The sequence below is a fragment of the Enhydra lutris genome, unplaced genomic scaffold (genome assembly GCF_002288905.1).
Source record: "Enhydra lutris kenyoni isolate GAN:26980312 unplaced genomic scaffold, ASM228890v2 scaffoldscaffold23, whole genome shotgun sequence".
In the NCBI taxonomy this organism is placed as follows: domain Eukaryota; kingdom Metazoa; phylum Chordata; class Mammalia; order Carnivora; family Mustelidae; genus Enhydra; species Enhydra lutris.
The window spans coordinates 19713814-19738370 of NW_019154107.1; the positions used below are offsets into that span (position 1 = coordinate 19713814).

Here is a 24557-nt window from a genome sequence, read left to right on the forward strand (position 1 = left end):
ATCCAGATAACCATCAGCTGGTGAATAAATAAATTATACATTGTATTCCATACAGTGGAATAATATTCAGTAATTAAAAGGAGTGAAGTAGTGATTCACACTACGAGATGGATGGGCCTAAAAACCCAATGCTTAATGAAAGAAGCCAAACACAAAAGGACACATATCGTATGATTCCATTTATATGAAATATCTAGAAAAGGCGAATCTACGGAGAAAGCAAAGCAGATTAATGGCTTCTAAGGGAGTGGACATTGATTGGAAACAGGCATGAGGAAACATATTGGGCTGATAGATACATTTTTAAAACTGCATTATGTTGATGTTTGCACAACTGTAAATTTGCTAAAAGACAGTAGGGTATGCACTTAGATTTGGCAAATTTTATGGTTTTTAAATTATACCTCAGTAAAGCTGTGGGAAATAATTAAACAGCATGGAGAGTAGCTGACAAAACTTTGGCAATGTATCGATCATTGTAAGTTGGGTGATCAGTTACAAGGGTTCATTATACTGTTTCTCTATTTTTGTGGATGTTTGAAAGTTTTCATATCTTCTTAAAAAATAAATATGAGAAGTAATAGTTTAAGTGCTATCAACTGGGCAGTAGCATAACCAGAAAAAGCAAAAGATAAAAATATAGAAAAGGGACCATAAGAAAAAGAAATTGGAATTTATGCCTCATTTTTTTTTAAGATTTTATTTATTTATTTGACAGAGAGAGAGAGTTCACAAGTAGGCAGAGAGGCAGGCAGAGAGTGAGGGGGAAGCAGGCTCCCTGCTGGGCAGAGAGCCAGATGTGGGGCTCGATCCCAGGACCCTGAGATCCTGACCTGAGCCAAAGGCAGAGGCTTAACCCACTGAACCACCCAGGTGCCCCATGCCTTGTATTAAAGAAAAATCTGTTTCAATTGGAAAGTGCCAAAGATGAGATATAAGTAATAACTTACACGTAGGTACATTATAGTGAGATCAAGAATATCAATTATAAAAGAAAATCCTAAAAAAAACTAGAGAGATCCTATTACATACACATGAACAAGGATCAAATTAATATCAGAGTTTTCAACAACAACAGTGGGTACAAGATAAAAAGGCTCAAAGTGAAAGAGGTTTAAATGAAATACTCAGGAGAAAGAAATCCCAGGAAATGTTGCAAGGGATATAAAAAGTAAAGGTGATTAAATAAGCTAGTAAAGTTGCTGTCTTAATAACTATAAAGCTAAGACCAAAGAAGTGAGAGTGAATGTATACATAATATCTCAGACTTAAAATTCTGTTAAAAATCATACTCAGCATGTTCTCTGACCTTGACAATTATGATGGTATTAATGACAAAAACATAAGTTATTCCACAGATCTGCCAAGTAAAAACACACTGCTAAATAATTACTGGGTTAAAGAAGAAGAAATCTTTTTTTTTAAATTTTTTAAATTTTTAAATTTTAAATTAAAGATTTTGTTTATTTATTTGTCAGAGAGAGAGAGAAAGCAAGCACAGGCAGACAGAGTGGCAGGCAGAGGCAGAGGGAGAAGCAGGCTCCCTGCCGAGCAAGGAGCCCGATGCGGGACTCAATCCCAGGACGCTGGGATCATGACCTGAGCCAAAGGCAGCTGCTTAACCAACTGAACCACCCAGGCGTCCCAAGAAGAAGAAATCTTAATGAGCATATAAAAAAAAATCCAAACTATATGAAAATAACAATACTACCAATAAAAAGTAAAGAATGCAACAGAAGTCTCACTTGGGCCAAAATTATATAGCCTTAAATATCTATATGAGTGAGGAAGAAGGGGTGAAATTATTTACTATGAATTTAACTTGTAGTTAGGAGAAGAATTACTAAACTCACAATAAAGATATACTGAATGGGAAGAAATCAGAGAGGGAGACAAACCATAAGAAACTCTGGACTCTGAGAAACAAACTGGAGGGTTACAGAAGGAAGGGAGCTGTGGGGATAGGGTAACTGGGTGATGGGTATTAAGGAGGGCACATGTGGCGATGAGCACTGGGTATTACACACAACTAATGAATCATTGAATGCTACATCAAAAACTAATGATGTACTCTATGTTGGGTAATTGAACATAATTTTAAAAAATTAAATAGGAATGAAAAAAAAGATATAATTAAGAATAAGAATTTGAAAAAATTAACTATAAAACAAAGATAAAGCACAAAACAACAAAACAAAACTTGGTTCTTTGAAAAAAAACTAACAAGGTAAATAATCTCTGGAAGGGCCACCAAGGGAAAAAATACAGAAGCCAAAAACAAATAATACTACAGATGAAAAAGTAAATGTAACTGCAGATAAAACAGATATAATATCAACAATGATATACCGAGAATTTTGAAAACCTAGATGAAATGGATAAATTTCTATAAAAATATAATTTCCCCAAATTTGAAATTTCAAGACAGGAGAAATAAAATTGAAATAGTTAGAAATCTCATGAAGAAAAACAAGAGAGACCTAGATGACTTTATTGGCAAGCTCTATGACGACATCTTTTTTTTTTAAATTTTTTTAAAGATTTTATTTATTTATTTAACAGAGAGAGAGAATGATCACAAGTAGGCAGAGAGGCAGACAGAGAGAGAGGGGGAAGCAGGCCCCCCGCTGAGCAGAGAGCCCAATGCGGGGCTCGATCCCAGGACCCCAAGATCATGACCTGAGCCGAAGACAGAGGCCCAACCCACTGAGCCACCCAGGTGCCCCTCTATGACCCTTTCAAGGAAATTATCATTCTAAATATTACACAAACTTTTGTATTGTGATAAAATATATATGTAACATAAAATTCACTATTTTACCTATTTTTAGGGTTGTAGTTCTGTGGCATAAAGTACATTCAGGTTGGATGGATAGTAAAAGAAACCTCAGGATAGAGTGATTTCTAGATATTTTGATAGGATTTTTTAGGTATTTAAAAAGAAAGCAGCTTTTGAAGTGAAACTTCTTTCTAGGAAAGAAATAAACCAAACCACTGATTTTCTCCTCCTTCCTTAGGACTCCTTGGAAGAGACTGAGCAAGGTGTTCATGGCTTAGTGTCCTCCCGGTTTTCTGCCAACACCCATAGTCTAGCAAGTGGCCTGTCAACCGTAAGCACTTCTCTAGCTTGTGACTGGAAGCTTCTTCTTTCCCTTTTTGGTTTTCTGTATTTTTCCCAAGGGAGAGGGGAATGTTCTTGAGAATATGTGTGACAGTGAGTTAAAAGACACTATAATCTGCTGCTTGTCCTTTGCCCACAGAGTACTTTTTGGTCTAATTTTGCGTGAGCTTTTCCATCTCTCTTCTTCCATGGTCCTCACCCAGTTTTTAAAACCTCTTCACTCCCTAATTCAGGCTCTCATCAGCTCAAGCCCATAAACTGTCACAGTTCTCTGATGATGGCTTTCTTTCCCTGCCACCATTCTGTCCGTTTCGAACCACCCACCATGCTGTTGCCCGTCATTTTCCCAAAATACGTAACTAGTCAGCTTTCTCTCCTCCTCAGACACTGTCCATAGCTTCTCACTCACTGCCTGTAGAATAATGTCCCTTTTTATTTTCATGTTCAAGGCTTTGCTTGAGAGGCTGTCTTTAGGGGCCCCCGTGTCCGCATACGCATCTGTGTGTATGTGTCTGTAAATCTTTTTCTTTGGTCCTCTGATTTCTGTCCATTGCTCTAATACCCTTTTCTCTTTTGACCTTTGGGTGACTTTCTTAAAGAATTTTCAACCAGGCTGTAACAGGAAGTGGACCTACCTAAGTGTCCCTGATGCTGACTCAGACACTGTGAGTTTTCAGTCTTTCCTTTTCCTTCTTTCCAACTATGCTTTGCAAATTTCATGGTATGTGAAATCTGACTAGGTGGGCAGGTTTTCCAGCATTTATCATTTTCTGACTTGTGAACAGTTACCCAGAGTTTCTCTTTTTTTTTTTTTTTAAAGATTTTATTTATTTATTTGACAGACAGAGATTACAAGTAGGCAGAGAGGCAGGCAGAGAGAGAGGAGGAAGCAGGCTCCCTGCTGAGCAGAGAGCCCGATGTGGGGCTCGATCCCAGGACTCTGAGATCATGACCTGAGCTGAAGGCAGAGGCGATAACCCACTGAGCCACCCAGGCGCCCCAGAGTTTCTCTTTAAAGGGTAAACAATGTTATTGGAATCTAAGTATCTCAAGGAAAGAAAAATTCGTTAAACATTAGAATCCAAGTGCCAATCAAAGGACATAGGGTTCCACATGCTTTACCACTAATGAGACACCTTTAGAAGAAATATTTCTATATTTTTTAAAATTTTTTAAAAGATTTTATTTATTTATTTGACAGTAGGCAGAGAGGCAGGCAGAGAGAGAGGAGGAAGCAGGCTCCCTGCCAAGCAGAAAGCCCAATGCGGGGCTCCATCCCAGGACCCTGAGACCATGATCTGAGCCGAAGGCAGAGGCTTTAACCCCCTGAGCCACCCAGGCACCCCAGAAATATCTCTATTTTAAATCTCAATGTTGTCTCGGTTAAGAGCATAAAGTTTGGTTAGTAGGAAAACTGCCTTAGCTGCCTTAACTTCTCCCAAGCTTCAGCGTTTATGGCTTCTTAAGTTTCCTATCTTTAGGGGCCCGCTGCTCACTGAGGACTGTGAAGATGTGGCTACTGAGAGACGTGGTGTTGGCACAGCTGAGTGTTAGGAGGTGGGGCAAGGCATGCTGGGGAGGTGTTCAGACTACAGATCTAGAGCTCTTACTCTGTGTCTTGGCACTGCCAACAATTTCTCTGAGCCAGTGTTTCCTCCTATGTAACAGGAGGGGGTAGAGGCTTATTCTTGAAGCCCTTGGAAGTCAAAGAATAGTCCCGGGACCAGCAGCCTTGCCTCACTTGGGGCAGAGACGAACACTTTGTCCATTCACAGAGCCCCCCCTAGTGATTCTTCCATCTAGCTCCTGAGCCAAAAGTAACACCTGATGAATCCATTTATTAAGTAGCTAGTGATAGGTGAAATATAGCGAAATGCTGTGGTTCAGGAGCAAATTCTTAAGGCATCTTTGGTGCAAAAAGGGTGGTTTTATTAAAGCACAGGGACGGAGCCCGTGGACAGAAAGAGCGACACTAGGGTCATGAGGAGTGACTGATTATACACTTTCAAGTTGGGAGGGGGTCGGGGACAGCATAAGTCTCTAAGGAATTTGGAAACAAGGTTTCCAGGACCTTGAGGGGCTGCTGTTGAAGATAAGGTCATTTACTACTGTCTAGTAAAACCTGAGGCATGAGACCCTTCGGATATATATCAGGGGGCCATACGTTTGGAGGATGATTGCTAACCGGTATCTTGGAGGCTGGTAGAGCTAAAGGAAGTTTCCAAGGGGATTTTTATCTATTAAAGAAGACTTATGGGGGCGCCTGGGTGGCTCAGTGGGTTAAAGCCTCTGCCTTCGGCTCAGGTCATGATCCCAGGGTCCTGGGATCAAGCCCCGCATCGGGCTCTCTGCTCATCAAGAAGCCTGCTTCTCCCCCTCTCTCTCTCTCTGCCTGCCTCTCTGCCTACTTGTGATCTTTGTCTGACAAATAAATAAATAAAATCTTAAAAAAAAAAAAGAAGAAGACTTATGGGATCCTGGAGGTCAGGCTCATGTCAAGTTAAGCTTGCCCTGCTCTAGCAAAAGTATTAACATTGAGATATTTTGAGCTCCTGGAGGAAGGTCACCCTGTCTGTCTGAAGTATTTGCCAATGGGCTGCAAAGGAAATTTAGTTCTTTTCTATATTTCTTTTGCCTTTGTTCTCCACACCAGTCAGACCAAAAAAAACTTTATAATCACTGGTATCCTAACAACTTAGTAGACATGCAAAACAATAATACGCATACATTGAAAGAAAAATAGTTTTATTCCATTCTTAAACAGCCCTTAATCCTTCCTACTGGGATGTGGGTATCTGTTGGGCATTTAACAACTCGTCAAATCTTGGCATCTGACTGGATAGCACCACTTTTATTTCCTGTTCCGTGTTGATTTTTATTCAGTACTTACTTATTTTTCACAGCAGCTGTCAAAAACTCAGCTTCACACAGATAAGACTTAACTAAAAAAGAATAAATTGTGATTTAATGTTGACACCGTGAACTACTGCTAAGAGTTTGCATGGTGTCTGATTGATGTCACTGCGTTTCTCTTGAAATTTTAAAATGCCCCCGTGGTTCCCCTGGGAAGCTGCTGTGATGTTCTGGGATGCCTCAATACACATTTTGCAAACTGTGCGCCTAGGAGTTAGAGAGGAAGACTCTCAGACCCCACCCGAGACTGACTGCATCAGAATCTTAATCATTTTAAGAAGATCCCCTGGTGATTTATGTGCAATTAAAGTTTGAAAAGCACCACTCAAAGCCACCTGTTGTTATGAAAATTCTGTTTTGTTTTAGGAATGGGAAAGACAAATGAGATCACTCGCTGGCTCCCATTGTAATTTCTAAGTAATTATGAAATTCTTGGTTTACTCTTGCCCTTGACTTAAGCTTAGAAGAGATACTGGCCATGTTGCCAGCATCCTGTTCTTTGATCAGTCTCTGAGCAACTAGAGAAATGTCCTGACTTTCATAACGCATAACAGACAAAGTGGGAAGTCTAGGCTCTCTTTCTACTTTAGTCCTTCCCAGTGGTTCACCGACAGGGCTTTTGAAACTGCTAGGTCATTCATGAAAGCCTTCCACATGGTCTCTTGTGACAGTCATGTTGCTAAGATACAGTTTGGGTACTAAAGGGTAATTTTGTTACATTTGATTTAAACTGTGTCTCTTGTCACTAGTGTCTAATCAGAAATTTTATTCATTCTGGTGGATCTGGACTTTTTTATTACATTTTATTTTGCTTGTTGGTGTGTTTGTTGTTTTGTGTTCTCTTTTGTGGGTGGTAATTTTACAGAGGTTTGCAAAGCCCTAGTCTTTGACCTACCTCTGTAACCCAAACGGTTGCCCGGGGATTTCACTGCAGCCCAGGGTCTATGATGCTCTGGCATGACCTTGGTAAAGCCGCAGTTAGGGCTTCCCAGAGACTGCTGGAAGGCTCTCTGTGGATATCAGAGAAAGAAACTTGTGGCTCCTGCTAGTACGAAATATATGAGCGTCTCTTTGTCCAGATGGATGCATTCTAGACCTTGAAGTAGATTGACCTTGGGTCTTCCAGTGAGAGAGACAAAAGCTACAGGGATAGGAAGAGGACTCCAGATTGAGGAAATGCCCCTAATGACCCTGTATTCATTAGAAGTGAATAAACAAAGGCTATCCACTTGCCCAGAAAGGCAATGCTTCCCCTATCAGCAAGCTTCCTGCCTGCCTTTAGAATGCTTCTTAAGTCTTCTTGTCCCTTGTCAGGCTTGGATTTTATATAATACCAGAAAACCAAGCAAAACAAGTGATTTTTTTTCTTCACTCATCCTAGATTTTGCTGCTCATTATAAAGAATAAGAATTATAATTGAATAAAGGGGGTGGTTTCTGTGTAGAGCTAATTAGAATAACACTGAACACCTCTTTTCATCTTATTTATTCCAGACCAGCCTTAACAGCATGATGAGTGTTTACAGTGAAACAGGAGACTATGGCAACGTGAAGGTCAGTGGTGAAATCCTTCTCCACATCAGCTACTGCTACAAAACTGGCGGGCTCTGCATTTTTGTCAAGAATTGCAGAAATCTGGCCATAGGAGATGAAAAGAAACAGAGGACAGATGCGTAAGCACGCAGCGTATTCCTTGGACTGTTTCGATCACTGCTCTCTTTGTCAGTGTGTGTGGTTTTGTCTTAGCGTTCTTCTTGATTCAGAGCCTTCTCAGAAGGTCAATTGTCCTTTTCCTCCTGTGTGACCCTTCTAAATACTCTCTAAGTGTATGTATAATGGTTGTGTCTGTGATTATCTGATTTTTCCAAAGCTATGAGTCAACATGATTCAGGACTATTTGTAGTTTACCCAGAGGCCACTCTGAGGTAGAGGCTGGCTGACACGTCTCCATACCCCGGGATCGCTGAGTATCTTGTTCTGTGAGACCCTCCAGAGAAAACCAATTGAATGACTCGAAAGGACAATTTGAGGCTCTCAGGTTTCCAGATATCAGCGGGGAGGCAGGTATGGACCATAGGTACATTGGAAGGGAGCTAGATGAAAGACGTGTCAGGGGCTCCCAAGGTCATTGCTAGGCTTGATGATTTACTAGGAAGACTCACAGCCATAAAGATATAAGGCATGTGTGGCGAAATTCTGAAGAATCCAGGCTTCAACTTCCAAGCATCCAGACCCCCACTGGAGTTACACAGGATGTGCTTAGCTCCTCCAGCAACAAGTCGTAGCAGAACCCATGTAATACTGTTTACTGGGGAAGCTCATTTAGAGCCTCAACTGGTCACGTACCAAAATTCCAGTCTCCATGAAGGAAAGCAGGTGTTCTGCCTCAGCCATACTGTTTTTACAAATAGTTTAGTCCCAGTGAGCCACTTACATCTGTTCTGGGAGTGATGAGAATCCTCCTGAAATCCAAGTTTCCAGATGCCTGCCAATGGCTAATGTTGTGCACAGGCATTTCCAAGGACCTCAATCTGAGGCCGGTTGGGTTATCCTTTTCCTCTGTAATAGGTGACCTAGGTCCAATAAACAGCTCAGAGAAGCTGTTTCCAAGTGTCTAAAGATAGACAAATGGGAATAGGACACCTGACTGCCTCAGTCGGTGGAGGGTATGGCTCTTGATCTCAAGGGTTTGAGTTCGAGCCCCCACATTGGGTGTAGAGATTACTTAAAATGTTTTAAAAACTTAAAAAAACAGACAAAGGAGTATAGGTTCTGAGTATAGATTGGTCCACCTCCTTCCTTACCTAAATATCCAAGGGCTTCAGGACCAATATAATCATTCAGAGTAGCATGGAAGGAGGTCATTTAAAGCCCTGATTGATGTGCTTCGGGACTCTGGTACATCTTGTGCATTTCTAAGTCTGCCTTGGTGCCCCTGCTCCAGGAGGCTCAACACAAGGTGTCGGGTAGGATAGCTCTAGTGACACTGGGTTGTTATTTCCTATTGGTTCTTTTCCACTGTTTTCCTTCATTCATCCATTTCCACATTTCCATTGATTCCACTCATCAGAAGTCCTGACATCAGAATGGAGAGGACTATAACATTACAGTATTTTGGGAGAGCATTGATCCTATGAACAGAAGACATCTGTTGAGTGATATAACATGTCAGTTCCTGTATGTATCAACCAATTTAATCCTTGCAAGGCCATAAGTTAGATACTCTTACTATCCCAGTTTTACAGAAGAGGAAACTGAGGCACAGAGAAGTTAAGTAAGTTCTTGAGTTTACCAAAACTGTTGAGGCATAGAGTAATTCAAGCCTAGTTGGCTAGACTTCAGAGCCCACACTCTTCATCACTATCCATTAACTGCTTCTCTATTCTTGGAAGCCTGGAATTTTATTTTAAGGTATCCTGCCATGTAGACTACATTCTCTTTGGTTCTCTCATGTCTGATGACCTGTTCCCTTCACCTGTTTTATTCACCCAAGTCCCTTACTGTTCCTTGCAAAGTAGAGGTCTCCCAATAATTACTTTCACATTGTATCATCTACAGTTATGTCAAGTCGTACCTTCTTCCTGACAAATCCAGAAACAATAAGCGCAAGACCAAGATCAGAACAGGCACCAATCCAGAATTCAATGAGACACTAAAGGTATGTGCAGGCTCTCTCATATTCCCTCAAGTGACACCATTCATACCCTCATTGATTTAAAATTGACTGTGGGGGATTTGCATGTCCAGGTTTAAATATCTTTTAGAAAAGTAAAATTTGAACAAATCTGTGTCCTACTCTTGGCTTTTCTAACAGTTCTTGGAAAAGAAGAACTGTAAGCCATCTTTACTCTGTTTATTTCTCTGCTGCTGCTAAAGTGACACCTGATGGAAAGATGATCCAGTGAAATTGCATCTGAGCTGATGCATCTTTTTTTAAAAGATTTTTTTTTTAATTTACTTGAGAGAGAGACAGTGAGAGAGAGCATGAGAGAGGAGAAGGTCAGAGGGAGAAGCAGACTCCCCATGGAGCTGAGAGCCTATTGGGGGGCTCGATCCCGGGACTCCGGGATCATGACCTGAGCCAAAGGCATTCACTTAACTAACTGAGCCACCCAGGCGCCCCTGAGCTGATGCATCTTGTCAAAGAATATGTTTCACCCTTGGGAAAGAGGTTTTTTCCTAGTTCCCCTTAAAAGGAGTTTGTCACAGTTTTGACACTAACTTAGCAAGTCACTTTGTACACACTCCTTGATGTGCTCCCACAGCATGAGTCTGTGCTATTTCTTGTCAGATTTCAGAGTTGGGCTAAATTTAGGCCCATGGTTAATGAACAGTGGAGATGCACGGTTGGATTTGAGGAAGCTCAGAGAAAGTGGCCCTGGTAAGACACGACCCAGGCCCCATTCCTGGAGACATTACTTCCCCCATGGTCTTCTGTGTAATGACCCCTTCTCCCACCCTGGACCAATCTAGCGTGGTAAGAAGGATCCAGGGAGACTGGAATATAGAAGTTATTGCCAGTTGCAGGGAAATGTACGGGCCTTGTACCCAGAGTGAGGGAGTCAGAATCCAACATAGCAGGAAGTTGGTGAGTGGGGACATCCATCAGTGGGGTCATGTTTGGAAGCAGGAGCCAATATGAAGACAGATCAAAACGAGAATGAAAGAATACGGGCGGGGGTGAATCTGGTGGCTTTAACAAGGTAGCAAAGATGAGCCTAGCAGAACAGATAGAGATTTATGGCAAATTCTAGAAGCCAGGAGCCAAAGCCAGTCATGCCAGGAACAGCAAGGATGGGTATAGAAGCAAATCCAAGATCAAGAAACAGCCTGCAGTGGTGATTGGCCACCTGTTGCCTGTTGTGAGGTTCAAGAGTGTATAGGCATGTGGCTGTGGATCACGTTCTGCTGAAAAGGAGAAGCTATCCCAGCAACATTGTCTTTCTGCTCCATCTCTGTAGCGGGTCTCTTCCTCCTGCACTTACGTGAGACTTGATGAAGTTCGGTGTTTGCAACTTCCTCACTGAGAGTACTTTTCTGGATTTGGGGGTTCTCGTCATGATTAGAAGAAGACAGAGAAGTTGGAGAGTTGATATAGCAAACACTAAGCTTACAAAGTAGATTTTAAAAAATGATTCACATCACAAAAAAAAAAAACAACTGAGGGTTGCTTGGGGGAGCAGGGTAGGGAGAGGGTGGTTGGGTGATGGACATTGGGGAGGGTATGTGCTATGGTGAGTGCTGTGAGGTGTGTAAACCTGGCGATACACAGACCTGTACCCCTGGGGCTAATAATACATTATATGTTAATTTAAAAAAAATTCACAGATGAAAACCAGGTAAAACTGAAAAGGGGACAATCATCATTACCTAACACTTTTTATGTACTATTTGAAGTTTATTGACTTTTTCTTAAATAACTGGCTGATACATCTTTCAGTTGAAGGTCTAACACAAAATAAGTGTATGGCCTAGAAACCCAGCTATAGCACCAACAAGGAGAAATATGGTGGTTTTTTGTGTTTGTTTTTTTTTTTTTTAAGATTTATTTATTTATTTGACAGAGAAAAAGAGATCACAAGTAGGCAGAGAGGCTGGCAGAGAGAGAGGGAGAAGCAGGCTCCCTGCTGAGCAGAGAGCCTGATGTAGGGCTCGATCCCAGGACCCTGGGATCATGACCTAAGCCGAAGGCAGAGGCTTAACCCACTGAGCCACCCAGGCACCCCTTTGTGTTCGTTTTGTTCATATTACTAGCACGTATGGCCTGAAAGATGGTGAAAGTAAATTTCAGCCTGTCGTAGAACTGGGCAGAGCCATCCACGTGGAGTGTGATGTTGTGACTCTCGTTTGCAGTACACCATCAGCCACACCCAGCTGGAGACAAGAACTCTGCAGCTCTCGGTCTGGCATCATGATCGATTCGGACGTAACAGCTTCCTCGGGGAGGTGGAGATTCCCTTTGACTCATGGAACTTTGAAAATCCAAGTGATGAGTGGTTTGTGCTTCAGCCCAAGGTAGGAAATGCCTGGAGATTAATCAAACAGTTATGCAACGGGACAAGTTAGGAACAAAATTGATGTCCTCGGCCCAGAGAATCTGAAGACTTCTCATTTTCAAGCGGTAATCTGAACAGATGAGTGCAGCTAATTTTGGAATAATATAAGACACGTAAATCCTTTCCTTGGAATTCATTCTTTAATACAGACTATCTGTACCATGCAAGTCACATAGTCCTATACAATATTCATTTGACTTACTAAAAATGTTTTCATCATTTGGAGGTCTCCATAGATTAAAAAAAGAAGGAATACATTATATGATCCTATCAGAAGGAGAAAGCATTCGATTTCACAGAGGTAAAAACAAATCCATAGAGGCAAAGAGTCTTAGAACATTCTCTCTATTCTCCATTCTCCACAATTCAAACATAAGCAGAAGTGGTCTTGCCTTGGCTCAGGAAGCAACCAGTAGCTAAAGTATCTGGTTTCCTATATTCTGACTTTTGAGATTCATAACCCAGGTTTAAGTTATAGTCAGAAAAATAGTCTTGAAGCTCGTTCTAGAAATTAAATGCAACAGAGTGTGTTCTGAACTAGAGCAACAGTACCTTGGATTCGCCCTATGCAACTGGAGTCTCTGTACATTTATAGTGATTTTTTAAGTCAAAGGTGGAATGAAAAAAGGTCACATTGATGTATCCGAAGATTGTTCTTTTTATTTTTTTCAAGATTTTATTTATTTATTTGACAGACAGAGATCACAAGTAGGCAGAAAGGCAGGCAGAGAGAGAGGAGGAAGCAGGCTTCCCGCTGAGCAGAGAGCCCGATGTAGGGCTCGATCCCAGGCCCCTGGGATCATGACCTGAGCCGAAGACAGAGGCTTTAACCCACTGAGCCATGCAGATGCCCATGAAGATTGTTCTTTATATACAGAGAGGCAGAAAGAACATGATGGTACAGATAGTAGACTCAAATCAGACTTCCTGGGTTCAGTCCTGGCTTCATGACTATCTGTTGCCATTTGACAAATTAACTCCCCAGGCTTTGGTGTTCTCATTTGTGAGGTAATACTTAAACATATCTTACTGGGACATTGTGAAGCTTGGAGAAGCACTCTGATGCCCACAGTACCGTGTCAGGTACATTTTAAGCTCTCAATAAAGGCTAGGTAGTGTTTCTGTTACATCACAGTCCTTGTATCACGATTGACAGAAACCCTGGCTCATACCACTCAAAAAATACAAGGAAATTATTGGCCAGTGATTATCAAACATGGTTTTACCCAGATAACTCACATCATATCTAGGCCTTGGATTCTCTTGGTGTCTCTCTCTTTTTAAAAGATTTTATTTCTTTATTTGACAGACAGAGATCACAAGTAGGCAGAGAGGCAGGCAGAGAGGCAGGCAGAGAGATAGGAAGGGAAGAAGGCTCCCCGCTGAGCAGAGAGCCCGATGTGGGGCTCGATCCCAGGACCCTGGGATCATGACCTGAGCAGAAGGCAGAGGCTTTAACCCACTGAGCCACCCAGGTGCCCCTTGGTCTCTCTTCTCTGTGTTGGCTTCATTTTGAGACTCTGTGCGGTTGATCTCCCTCACTAGCTCCAGTATGATTCTCTTGGACATTACAATATGTGCGAGCCCCTCCTCCTTGCACTACACAGTCAGGGAGAGGAAAAATGTCCAGCAGTCCACTCAGCACCCTGGGCCTGGTTCTCCTCACTCTGATGACATCATTTGCTCACCCTGAGCTAACTGCCGTGGCTGGCCAGGGAGGTGAGAAGTACTGGCTGACTTAAGACAATCAGAACATACCCCTGTCCTGAAGATAGTATTTCCCCAAAGGGAACCCAGGTATAGTAGTTCTAAAACAATGGTGAGTGGAAGCTGGACAGCAACACGTGCATCGATCATCATCAGCAATGCAGTGTCCACGACAAACATCGTGAGGTGTAAGTATCATCGTTTCCGTTGTATCTGAGATCGAGGCTCAGAAGCTGAACACAATTTTCTGGTAGACTTTTAGAACTACGGACCTCAAGCTTGGTGTAATCATGGGAAATCTTTGGGAAGTATAATTGGGCTGTGGGTAAAATTAATAATAAAATATAATAAAAGTCCTTAAACATAAAATAACTGCAGGCCTCTGACTAACATAAATATGATAGGAAGCACAAAAGTCACAAGAAATAAGTCTGCAATAGTGTAATATTCCCTTGACGTTAACTGTGGGAAATAATCAGTCATTAAACATGGAGTCTCTTGGAATGGAATGAAAAGCCTTACCACGAAGGATAGCACTTAATCTGACTTCAGCAGTCTCCTGGCACTTGCTTCCTTTTGTGTGTAATAGATGGGCACCACAGACTCATAGTTAGAAAATGTCCAAGACATTATATGAAGCATGATGTAGATGAAGAACAAGTAATGTTCATTTTAGTACCTGAAAATAACTGATCTGTCATAAATGTAACATTAAAGCACATAGGGGCTCTTTGGAAAACAGCTTGGAATGTTCCAGTCAGTTTCCTGGAAATGGTGGAAGGACTTGCCCTGGGATGTTATCTAAGCTCTCCCAGGTGCATCCTCTGTGCTTAGGGACCAGGCACTTTCCGGGTAATCACCTTCACATTGCCACTGAGTGATTTCATTTTCTGTCATAAGAGATAGCTCTCAGGCTGCTCAAGGTAGCAAAGTTCTGATTGAGTGTAATGTCTGGAACTCCTTGGTCCTCTGCCAGATCCCCTTGGATTCCTTTAACCGTGACTGTTAGGAGTTTGGCCTCCAACAGCCTTCACCTGAGACTGTTTAGAAGACTGTTCCAGACTACTGTAGCTTTTTCCGTGAGCAGGGAGTCCAAAGCTCCTAGGAGCTTACATACCACCTCTCACAAGGCAGCCCTTTGCCAATAACTCATACACTGGGGAGTCGGAAAGCCCAGTTCCCTTACTAAGAGTGGTGGGGGGTAAGGGAGTGGTGCCCCAAGGCATTACTTACACTCTACAGCTTTCCCACCAGATCAGGCTACCCTGACCCTGACCTTCATCCTTGTCACCCCTTCCCTGGTCTATCCTGGGAACAATTCTTAATAAGGCAGTGTGTAAGAACCCTCACCTCACGGTGAGCTTCTGGGGAACCCCTTAGAGGTTTGTGTCTTTTTTTTTTTAAGATTTTATTTATTTGACAGAGACATCACAAGTAGGCAGAGAGGCAGGCTGGGGGTTCAGGAAGCAGGCTCCCTGCTGAGCAGAGAGCCCTATGCAGGGATCGATCCCAGAACCCTGAGATCATGACCTGGGCTGAAGCACTGAGCACCCCCAGGCGCCCCTAGGTTTGTGTCTTTAATCCCTGTCATCTTTCTCTTCCAAGAAAAAGATGACACATAGAGGCACACATGTGGTCTCTGACCCATGGGGGATGTGTATATGTGTCTCTGACACATACAGAGGAAAACCCGCAGAGTCAGCCTTGTTTGGGCACCATGCCTTCCAGAAATGGGAAATGGGGAAGATAGATGCAACATACTCCGCAGGCTGCCTTCTCTTCATTGGTGGCTCATCCTCAGGCTGGGCTGGGCTCTGGGTGCTGGGGTATCAGCCGACTCTGGGAAGCGTCACTCTGTTTTCAGTCAGAACAGCCCCTTCAAGGCAGTAGTCACTTCAGCAGCTCTGGCTAGAGTATGAGCAGCCTTGGACACTCAATGTTTCCTTGTAGATTATCCAGCCGGAGAGGTGTAAGTGTAAGCTACAGCGACCAATTTCCTTAGTGACAGAGGGTCAGAAACAATACTCCTTCAGTGTTCGCAAATACTGACATCCCTTTGCAGTGGGAATACTGGAAAGACACAGTGCCTTATTTCTTACTGACTCTGCGTTAGCAAATGTCCTTTGACACCGCCTTTGGTTTTGGTAGGTCTTATGGCCCTAAGCCGGTGAGGAGGCTGGGGCGGACAGAGGAAGATCTCAAGCTGTCAAACGTCCTGTAAAGTAGTTTCACAGTATGACTTCCATTTTACTGCGTGACATGAGACTGTTTATTAGCTGTAACTCATTATCTCTCTGAAAGGCATATTAGGTAGTTAGACGAGAAGGGTTTGTCAGTATGAATTGCCTTTCATGTCTTTCCAGAAGGTGCTATTATAAAAACAAGGAGCTTTGAAAATCAACGGCGAGCTCTAATGTTTTCCAAGGAAATCTGTGCTCTGCCTTCAGGCAGAGTCGATGCAAGTTTCTGTGAAATTATTCCTGAGCCGAAAGGCTCTCTGTAACTGGCAGTTTGGGTAGACTCTTGTCGGTAATTTATTATCCCCACCGTAGTAGACCTGAAAATGTACTGGGAACTCTGCTTCCAACGCTGATGTAATGTGGATCGCTCTTTTGAAAAGGCAGAAGATAATGGGGGTTCCCTGGTGACGCCATATCAGTCAGATACCCTCACTGGTTCCCTACTGCTTTTGCATATGGTTTGAATAAATCTTGACCCATCATCCTGGCACTTCAGTGCTTCTTGATATGGCCCCGCCTTCTGTACCAGTGGAGGATGTCAGTGCTCTACCTGGATCCCCAACATTGTTCGTATGGGGCTCCCCATGGCTTTTGCTCACACCAGCCAGCACCTGCCAGTCTTCATAGGAGAGGAGCCCTCAGGGTGCTGATGTGGGCTTGGTCTGTGGGCATGAAGAGGCAGAAGAGCCTGGGTGTTCAAGTTTTCTGAGGAGTGGAGGGCAGAGCCCTTGTTCAGTAACTGATGGCCGAAGGAGTGTCAACACTTCTATTCTCTTGTCTCTGGTTGAGACAGCGCTCAGAGGTGTGATCTGCCTTGTCCGCAAAGCTCCCTTGCGGAACTGAAAAAAAGCTACTCATCATAAACCTTTGCCTGATATCACAACCTTCTTAAGCCTCCTTGACTTTGTGGTCCCACTTCCCCACTCCCCATCCCAATAAAACACACTAAGATAAATTTGTGTCTTAGGGTCTTCTGGGCAACCCAGAGTAGAACCCCGTTTTGTCTTCCTTGCTACCACCTCCCTTCACACAAACCTCTGATCAATTAAACCTGACTCCCCGCCAGCTTTTAAACACATTTTACACAGTCCCAACTGTATTTTGATATTAGTGTTTTCTTAACCCAGACTGACCTTCTTCCCATCCTCTCTTTATCAGTCATCCTATCTCCCATTGGGATAAAGGTCACCCCTTTATCCCAATCTAGGTGATTCTGTCTCTTCCCACAGTAGTTTCTTTGTACCTGTATTGGAACAACTGTCATCCTTTGTCAGAACTGACCTTACAGTAGTAGGTCAGTTCATAAATCCACAGAAATCATACTTACACAAACATACACTCTGAGTGCATTTCTTAATCATTTATTTTAACTTAAACCAAATATGCATTGATTTTCAAGTCTTTGAACATAAGGATAATTCATTTTGCTTGAGGATAGTTTCGGTGATTAGAATTCCGTCCTACCTTCCTGGCTTAAATTCTGACCCTAGTGCATTCTAATCAGTAGTTTCTAGTTTGAGCTTTTCTAAAGTACAGCAGGAACTTGAGAGTGCTTTCAAAGTAAACCAAATATAAAAGCTTTCTAAATATTCATGATTGTTTTTTAATCTTTTACAGCTTCGAGCCCAAATGTAATCCAATAGCAAATTTATTTTCAAATACTTAGTTCTTTGAAAGTATTCAGCTTAATGTTTATAGTAGTAGCTGTCTTTTTGCATTCTTTAGTTTACTGATATTAAATTATTCTAATTATTAGAACCACAAACATGCCCGGCATAGAGAACCTGGGAGATGAATGCAGCTGGCTTTTGGCGAGCATACAGTTCAACTGACAGGAGTAGGCATGCATGGTCTCTTCACTGGGAATAGAGAACATTAATCTGATGAGTCAGTTAAATAAGGATAGATTTATAGAGCTTCTATTGAATATATGTCTCCTGGATAGATTGAAAGCTCAGTAGGGTCTGTGTCTTATATGCCCCTGCAACACTTAGCAAAATGCCTTCAAAACATTACTACAAGAAGGCAACCCGTATGTGATGATAGGATTGAATGAGTTTAATTGAATTGAATTCTACCTTTTTCAGAGCAAAAGGTGGTTGAATGATGTAAAATGGTGGTATGTCAGGAGATGAGACATTGCCTTAGAATTTCCTTGCAAGAATATCAAAACTATCCCAAGATATTAGCGATGCACAGGCTGTAGGATGACTCCTTCCCTTGAATTTCGTTTGTATGTGATTATAATGCTACAAGTCTTCATCTTTACTCTTTTCTACTCTTATAAGTTTTCAAGACTGTATTTATAGAAAATCACCAGTATATTTTAATTAATATAAGCTAAAGACCAATGGAACATTAATAAATCCCAGTATTGGATGTTCTAACCTCTACTGATAATGCACACACCTGCACACATCACTTTTTCCTACCAACATATTTTCTCATCCAAAGCTCTAAGCTAAAAGCAAATAGAGCCTGCATTGGTTAATTTTTATAAAGAAAACTACTCTAAACCTTAGTGGCTTAAAACGACAATTTCTTATTGCTCCTGATTCTGTGGGGTGACTAGGCTCAGTTAGGTAGTTCTCATCGAAGGTCTCTCATTTGGTTGCAGCTAGATGGTAGACTGAGGCTGAAGTCGTATGAAGGCTTGACTGGGCTGATTGTTCAAGTTGGCCTTCTCACACTTTCTGTTAGCTGCCAACTGGGAATTCAGCTAGGACTGCCAACCAGAGCACCTACATGTGGCTTCTTTCTGTGGCTTGGGCCTCAACACCATGGGTCCTCAGTGGGAGCATCCCAAGGATGTTCATTCTAAGAGAGGAAGTAGAAATTGTTAATCTCAGGCTTGGGGCCCAGAAACTGGCACATTGTCACTGGTGCCATGGTCTCCTGGTCAAACCAATCACAAGGTCCACTCAGATCCAAAGAGAAAGGATAAACACCAATGAGCTGTAGCTCGTTGGCTATAGCACTGAAAAGGTAATGATCTCTTTACTTTGCTATAACGTCCATTATAACTTTCCATTTGTGACATTCATATAAAGTAAAATGTACTGAAACTGTCAAAACAACAAGAAAAGTCCTTTTCACAAGGCGTGTGACTTAATTAGATTAAAAATTAGATGGGTAGTCTGTCTAATCTCACGTTTGCCCCTAGCAAGAAGGGTGAATAAAATACTTCAAATTATTTTCCCACCTTTATTGATTGTTTTATCACCAACCAAGAGGAAAGTCAGGTAAGGATTCCTTTGCCGGGTAATGGTTTCCATCATCTTTGCTGAGGCTTGAACAGCCTTTTGCTTCTCTATTTGAGTTTGGGGGTTTCTGAATTCTTTTGGTCTACCTTCTCGGAAGACATAGTTCCCAGCCCTTGACTCAGCACCCAGGAGCCAGGTTCCTGAAGGAAAGGCCAAAGAAAATATACTACTTTTCTTACCCCTTTTATAAAAAGTTGACTCAATGGCAACGAGGAGACTTACAGAACAAAGGCTCTGAGTATGTGTTCACATTGAATTTCTGAACTGAAACTTTTGATTTTGAGATGATTACAGAGCCACATTCGATTGTAAGAAGTAATACAGAGAGATCTCATGTACCCTTTACCTAGTTTTCCCCAATGGTAGCATCTCGCAAAGCTATAGAGCAATGAATGCCACACCTGGAGTGATGACATTGATACCACACACCCATCTTCTTCAGACTTCCTCACTTCTCATTTGTGTGTGTGTGTGTGTGTGTGTGTTCTATGCAATTTTATCACATCTGTACCTTTATCACTATAGCCAAGATACAGAACAGTTCCTTCATAGCAAGGCGCTCTTGTGATCTTTTATAGCCACACCCACCTCCCTCCTGACACCCCTCCCTACCTCCAGAGACCACTAATCTGTTCTCCATATCTATTATTTTGTCACTTCAAGACTATCATTTAAATGAAATGGTATGGTATGTAGCCTTTTGAGCTCGCTTTTTCACTCAGCGTAATTCAGTAGAGGTTCATCCGAATTGTCTTATGTATTGTCCGTTCATTCTTCTTTACTGCTAAGCAGTAGTCCATGATATGGCTGTACCACACCTTGTTGCACCAGCCACCTCTCCTCTTGAAGGTCATCTAGTCCATTTCCGGTTCGGCTAGTCCATAGAAAGATGATATGAATATTTGTATACAGGTTTTTATGTGGACATAAGCCTTCATTTCTCTGGGATAAATGCTCAAAAATGCAGTTGCTGGGTTGTATGGTATCTGTATGTTTAGTCTTACAAGAAACTGCCCTACCATTTTCCAGAGTGGTTATACCATTTCACATTCTCACCAACAATGTTTGAGTGAACCAGTTTTTCCACACTGAATTTTTTTTAAGGAGGCTCCAGCCCACACTCAAGTGAGGGACTTGAACTCATGACCCTGAGATCAAGACCTGAGCTGAGATGAAGAGTCAGATGCTTAACCAACTGAGCCACCCAGGTGGCCTTCCACATCAAATTTTAATCATGTGAATTACAGTATAGCTTTGAATAATTAGTGACTGGGCAGCCCAATGTGAATCACGCATTCCTGGCTATTTCCCCCTCTTGGTTACTTAGGAAAGCTTTGAGACATCAAGAGCAGACAGGGAGACGTATCTTCTGGAGCTGTTCTCCGTGGCATCTTTATTTGTGCCTCATACCCCGAACTCTATGTTCAGTGATGGGTCCTTGTTGCACCACAGGCAGTCAGTAGCCACTGATGACCACACGTGTGTCATATATCTCCTCTCAAATTCCTTTTATTTTAATGTTAAACATTACACACAAATACCTTTTGTACAAAGAATACGAAGTTTTCTGGCCTCTCTCTTTTCTTACCTAAGGCATATCTTAAACCAGTAAGTGCTAACAGTTGAATAGGAATGGATTGTCATATTTAAACCAACAAGTAAATATGACAAGGCCATTCAAACATGGGCTACAAAATAATAAACCAAACATTCTCACTTTTTCTCTTCACCTGTCTCCCTTTGACCAGGTGGAATTCGCTGCAGACATAGGCCTTCACTATAAAGGAGAGCTAACAGTTGTTTTACGTTACATCCCCCCAGAGGAGAACCTGATGATTCCTCTAAAACAAGTTCAAGGTAGAGTAAAAATCAATGACTTTGACCACGGGTATTTTGTGTCTAGACGTATGGTAACAGGGATCAGGAATTGGTTGGATTATGTTACTTCGGCATTACACAGATGAAAATGTAAAGGGTTGGGTGTCACTGTCTTGGAAGAGAGTTGAGAAGTATATCCTACAAATGGGTAAGGGGGCAGGATCTTTACGAGTAAAGGACAAAGTTTATACTAGAAACCAGGCTTACTGGTGGCATTTGTTTCCTGGAAATCCCAGAGATCTAGGATGTTCCCCAGGATGGAGAGGGGTGGTGGGGAGGAGTACAGTCTGTGGGAAGGAGAGATGTAAAAAGCTGCTGTATAGATTTCTGACAGTCACAGTTACTCAGGGAGTCTTGGGGAAGAAGTTGACCTAGAACACAGGATGTAAAGGAAAAATCCAGATGGAGTCAACTTTTAAGTCCTTTTGGCCTTCTGCCATCAACTGATCCAAGCAGCCTTCTCTAGCCTTCCATTCACTGTCACCCTCTTCAGTGTGACCCTGTGCAAGTAATTCACTGCCTCTTCGCCTCCGTTTCCTCACTTCATAGGGATAGCGCAAGGATTAAATAGGTTCATTCATGGAAAGTGCCTAAACCAGTACGGAATAAAGGTGCTGGCAGTGGTTATTACTCGCATTGAGCCATTTCCTCAGAATAAAAATGTGACGTGGGGAGAGTTGTCTCTCAATCAAAAACATAGTTGTGCCTGGGCCATGTATAGCCTTTAGAGCTCCCTAGAAGGAAGTCACGGAATTTTCTCTTTTGGAGTCTTGGCACTTCTGTGTGGCTTTCTCTGTAGCTGTTCTCACGGGGAGCAAGAATATGGCTCAGGCAGCTCTCAGATTCATTTCCATTTTGTTCCTCTATACCCTGTAAAAAGGTACTCCTTGTTGGGAAGTATTTACAGTTTTAAATTTATTTGTTCTTTTTTTTTTTTTTTTCAAAAAACACAAATAAAAGACCTATCCAGAAGGAATCTGGTGAGGTAGAAACATTTGAATAAATCATGGAAAAACACAATAACATAAAGACCCAGTTCAGTCAGCAAATGAAATAAATCTTGGCAGGTTTTCTTTGTGAATTTTGAAATGGAACCCATGATTTCTCTCTCTTCCCTTCTCTCCCTTCCCCCTCCTTCTCCCTTCCTTTCTTCCTCCCTCCTTCTCTATCTCTCTCTCTTTGATGGCTGATGCAGGAAAGAAGACCTTCAAAAGGGGAAAGAAGAAGGAGTCACCTGTAATCTTTGGAGGAATACTGGAAGTGTTCATCAAAGAGGCAAAGAATTTGACAGCGGTGAAGTCAGGAGGCACTTCTGATAGCTTTGTAAAGGGGTAATTTTGTTCTAACTCATCTTAGAAGATACTTAATGGGAGTTGAGAAGTTCTGTGACCCATAAGACAGGGTTGGCTGTGAGACTTCTGTGTTCATCTTACTCTAAATGGACAAGGAGAAAGCTACCTTAAATGCTGGCTTTTAGATATGAAACAACACGAGGTGAGGGGGCTCCTAATTCTAGTTTTCCCCTTGCTTCCAGCATATCTCAGGATTTCCCATCATTCTCACCCTCAATACTGGCAGATTTTCCTGTGAGATTCATTTCTCAGAGGAGAAAATATGATTTTCTCTGTAATATATTTATATTGTGCTTTGTTATCATTTGGTACTGGCAATAAACAACAAGAATATTGGATCCTTCATATTTTGCTCTCTTAGGGGAAATTGTAAAAAGTAGAAATTTCAGAGCACCCTCCCTGGAGATAGTGACTGGAGAGTGTTTTGGGGACAGCATATTTCTTTTTTCCAGTTTTTTTTTTTTTCTTGTGCTTGATTTCTAGTTTCATAGAATCATGGTCAGAATAAATGCATGGTATGATCTCAGTCTTCTCAAGTTTATTGAGGCCTATTTTGTAGCCTAACATGTGATGTATTCTGGACAGTGTTCCATACGTGCTTGAAAAGAATGTATATTCTTTGTGGAATGGAACATTCTGTGTACATCTGTCATGTCCATCTTGTCTAATGTGTCATTCAAGGACACATTTTCCTTATTGATTTTCTGCCAGGATGCCTATCCATTGATATAAGTAGGGTGTTAAAGGTCCCTGCTATTGTATTACCATTAATTTCTCTCTTTATGTCCATTAATATTTGTTTTCGTATTTGTATTTAGGTGTCCCAATATTGTATGCATAGATAGTTACAATTGTTATACCCTCTTGTTGGATTGATCCTTTTATCATTATGTACTGCCCTTCTTTGTCTCTTGTTACAGTCTGTTTAATTTTTTTAATTTTAATTCAGTTAGCCAACTTCTAGTACTTCATTAGTTTCAGATGTAGCAATTAGTGATTTGTCAGTTGCATATAACACACAGTGCCCATCATAGGGATACACTCCTTAATGCCCATCACCCAATTACAGTCTGTTTTAAACTCAGTTTGGTCTGATATAAATATTGTTTTTTCCAACTGCTTTTTTTTTTTTTTTTTTTGCTTCCATTTTCATTTTAAAATTTTTTTTTTCCCATTTCTTTTTTTTTTTTTTTTTTTGCTTCCATTTGCATGGTAAGATCTTTTTCATCCCTTCACTTTCAGTCTTGTATGTATCTTCAGGTCTGATTTGAGTCTCTTATAGACAGCATAAAGATGGATCTTGTGGGGTTTTTTTGGTCCATTCCGCCATCCTCTATCTTTTGGTTGGAGCATTTAGACCGTTTATGTTTAAAGTAATTATTGCCATGATGTGCTTGGAACTAGAGGGTATTATGCTAAGTGAAATAAGTCAAGCAGAGAAAGATAATTATATGATTTCACTGGTATGTGGAATTTAAGAAACAAAACAGAGGATCATAGGAGAAGGGAAGGAAAAATAAAATAAGATGAAATCAGAGAGGAAGGCAAACCATAAGAGACTCTTAACTATAGAAAACAAACAGAGTCCCTGGAGGGGTGGTGGGTGGGGGGATGGGATTACTGGGTGCTGGGCATTAAGGAGGACATGTGATGGAATGAGCACTGGGTGTTGTATGCAACTGATGAACCACTGAACTCTACTACTGAAACTAACAATATACTATATGTTAATTGAGTTTAATAAAATTTTAAAAATAAGGTAATTATTAATAAGTAGACACATACTGCCATTTGTTCATTGTTTTCTGGTTGTTTTGTAGTTCTTCTCTGTTCCTTTGGTTTTCTCTTGCTCTCTTTCTTTGTGGTTGGTGAGTTTCTGTAGTGTTATGTTTGACTTTCTTTTTCTTTTTTTTTTTTTTGTCTATTTATTACAGGTTTTGGGCGTGAGGTTAATTCTTTGAGTCAATGACATTATTGTTCCTCTCATCAGTCCTTCTTAAAAAACTGTAATTGACTCTGTAAGAAAAT

At 41.5% G+C, this 24557-nt stretch overlaps 1 protein-coding gene across 2 annotated transcripts in view; it reads left to right on the plus strand.

Moving 5' to 3' along the window:
* Positions 1-24557, plus strand: part of LOC111150525 (synaptotagmin like 5) — a 120721-nt gene that overhangs the window by 92271 nt on the left and 3893 nt on the right. The window contains exons 9-15 of one of the 2 annotated variants that reach the window (XM_022508016.1): positions 3018-3110; positions 3721-3786; positions 7528-7706; positions 9592-9691; positions 11887-12048; positions 21048-21156; positions 22373-22508. In XM_022508016.1, coding sequence (XP_022363724.1) covers positions 3018-3110; positions 3721-3786; positions 7528-7706; positions 9592-9691; positions 11887-12048; positions 21048-21156; positions 22373-22508 — 845 coding nt within the window. The remainder of the gene's footprint in view (positions 1-3017; positions 3111-3720; positions 3787-7527; positions 7707-9591; positions 9692-11886; positions 12049-21047; positions 21157-22372; positions 22509-24557) is intronic. The other variant, XM_022508018.1, reaches the window with a different exon arrangement.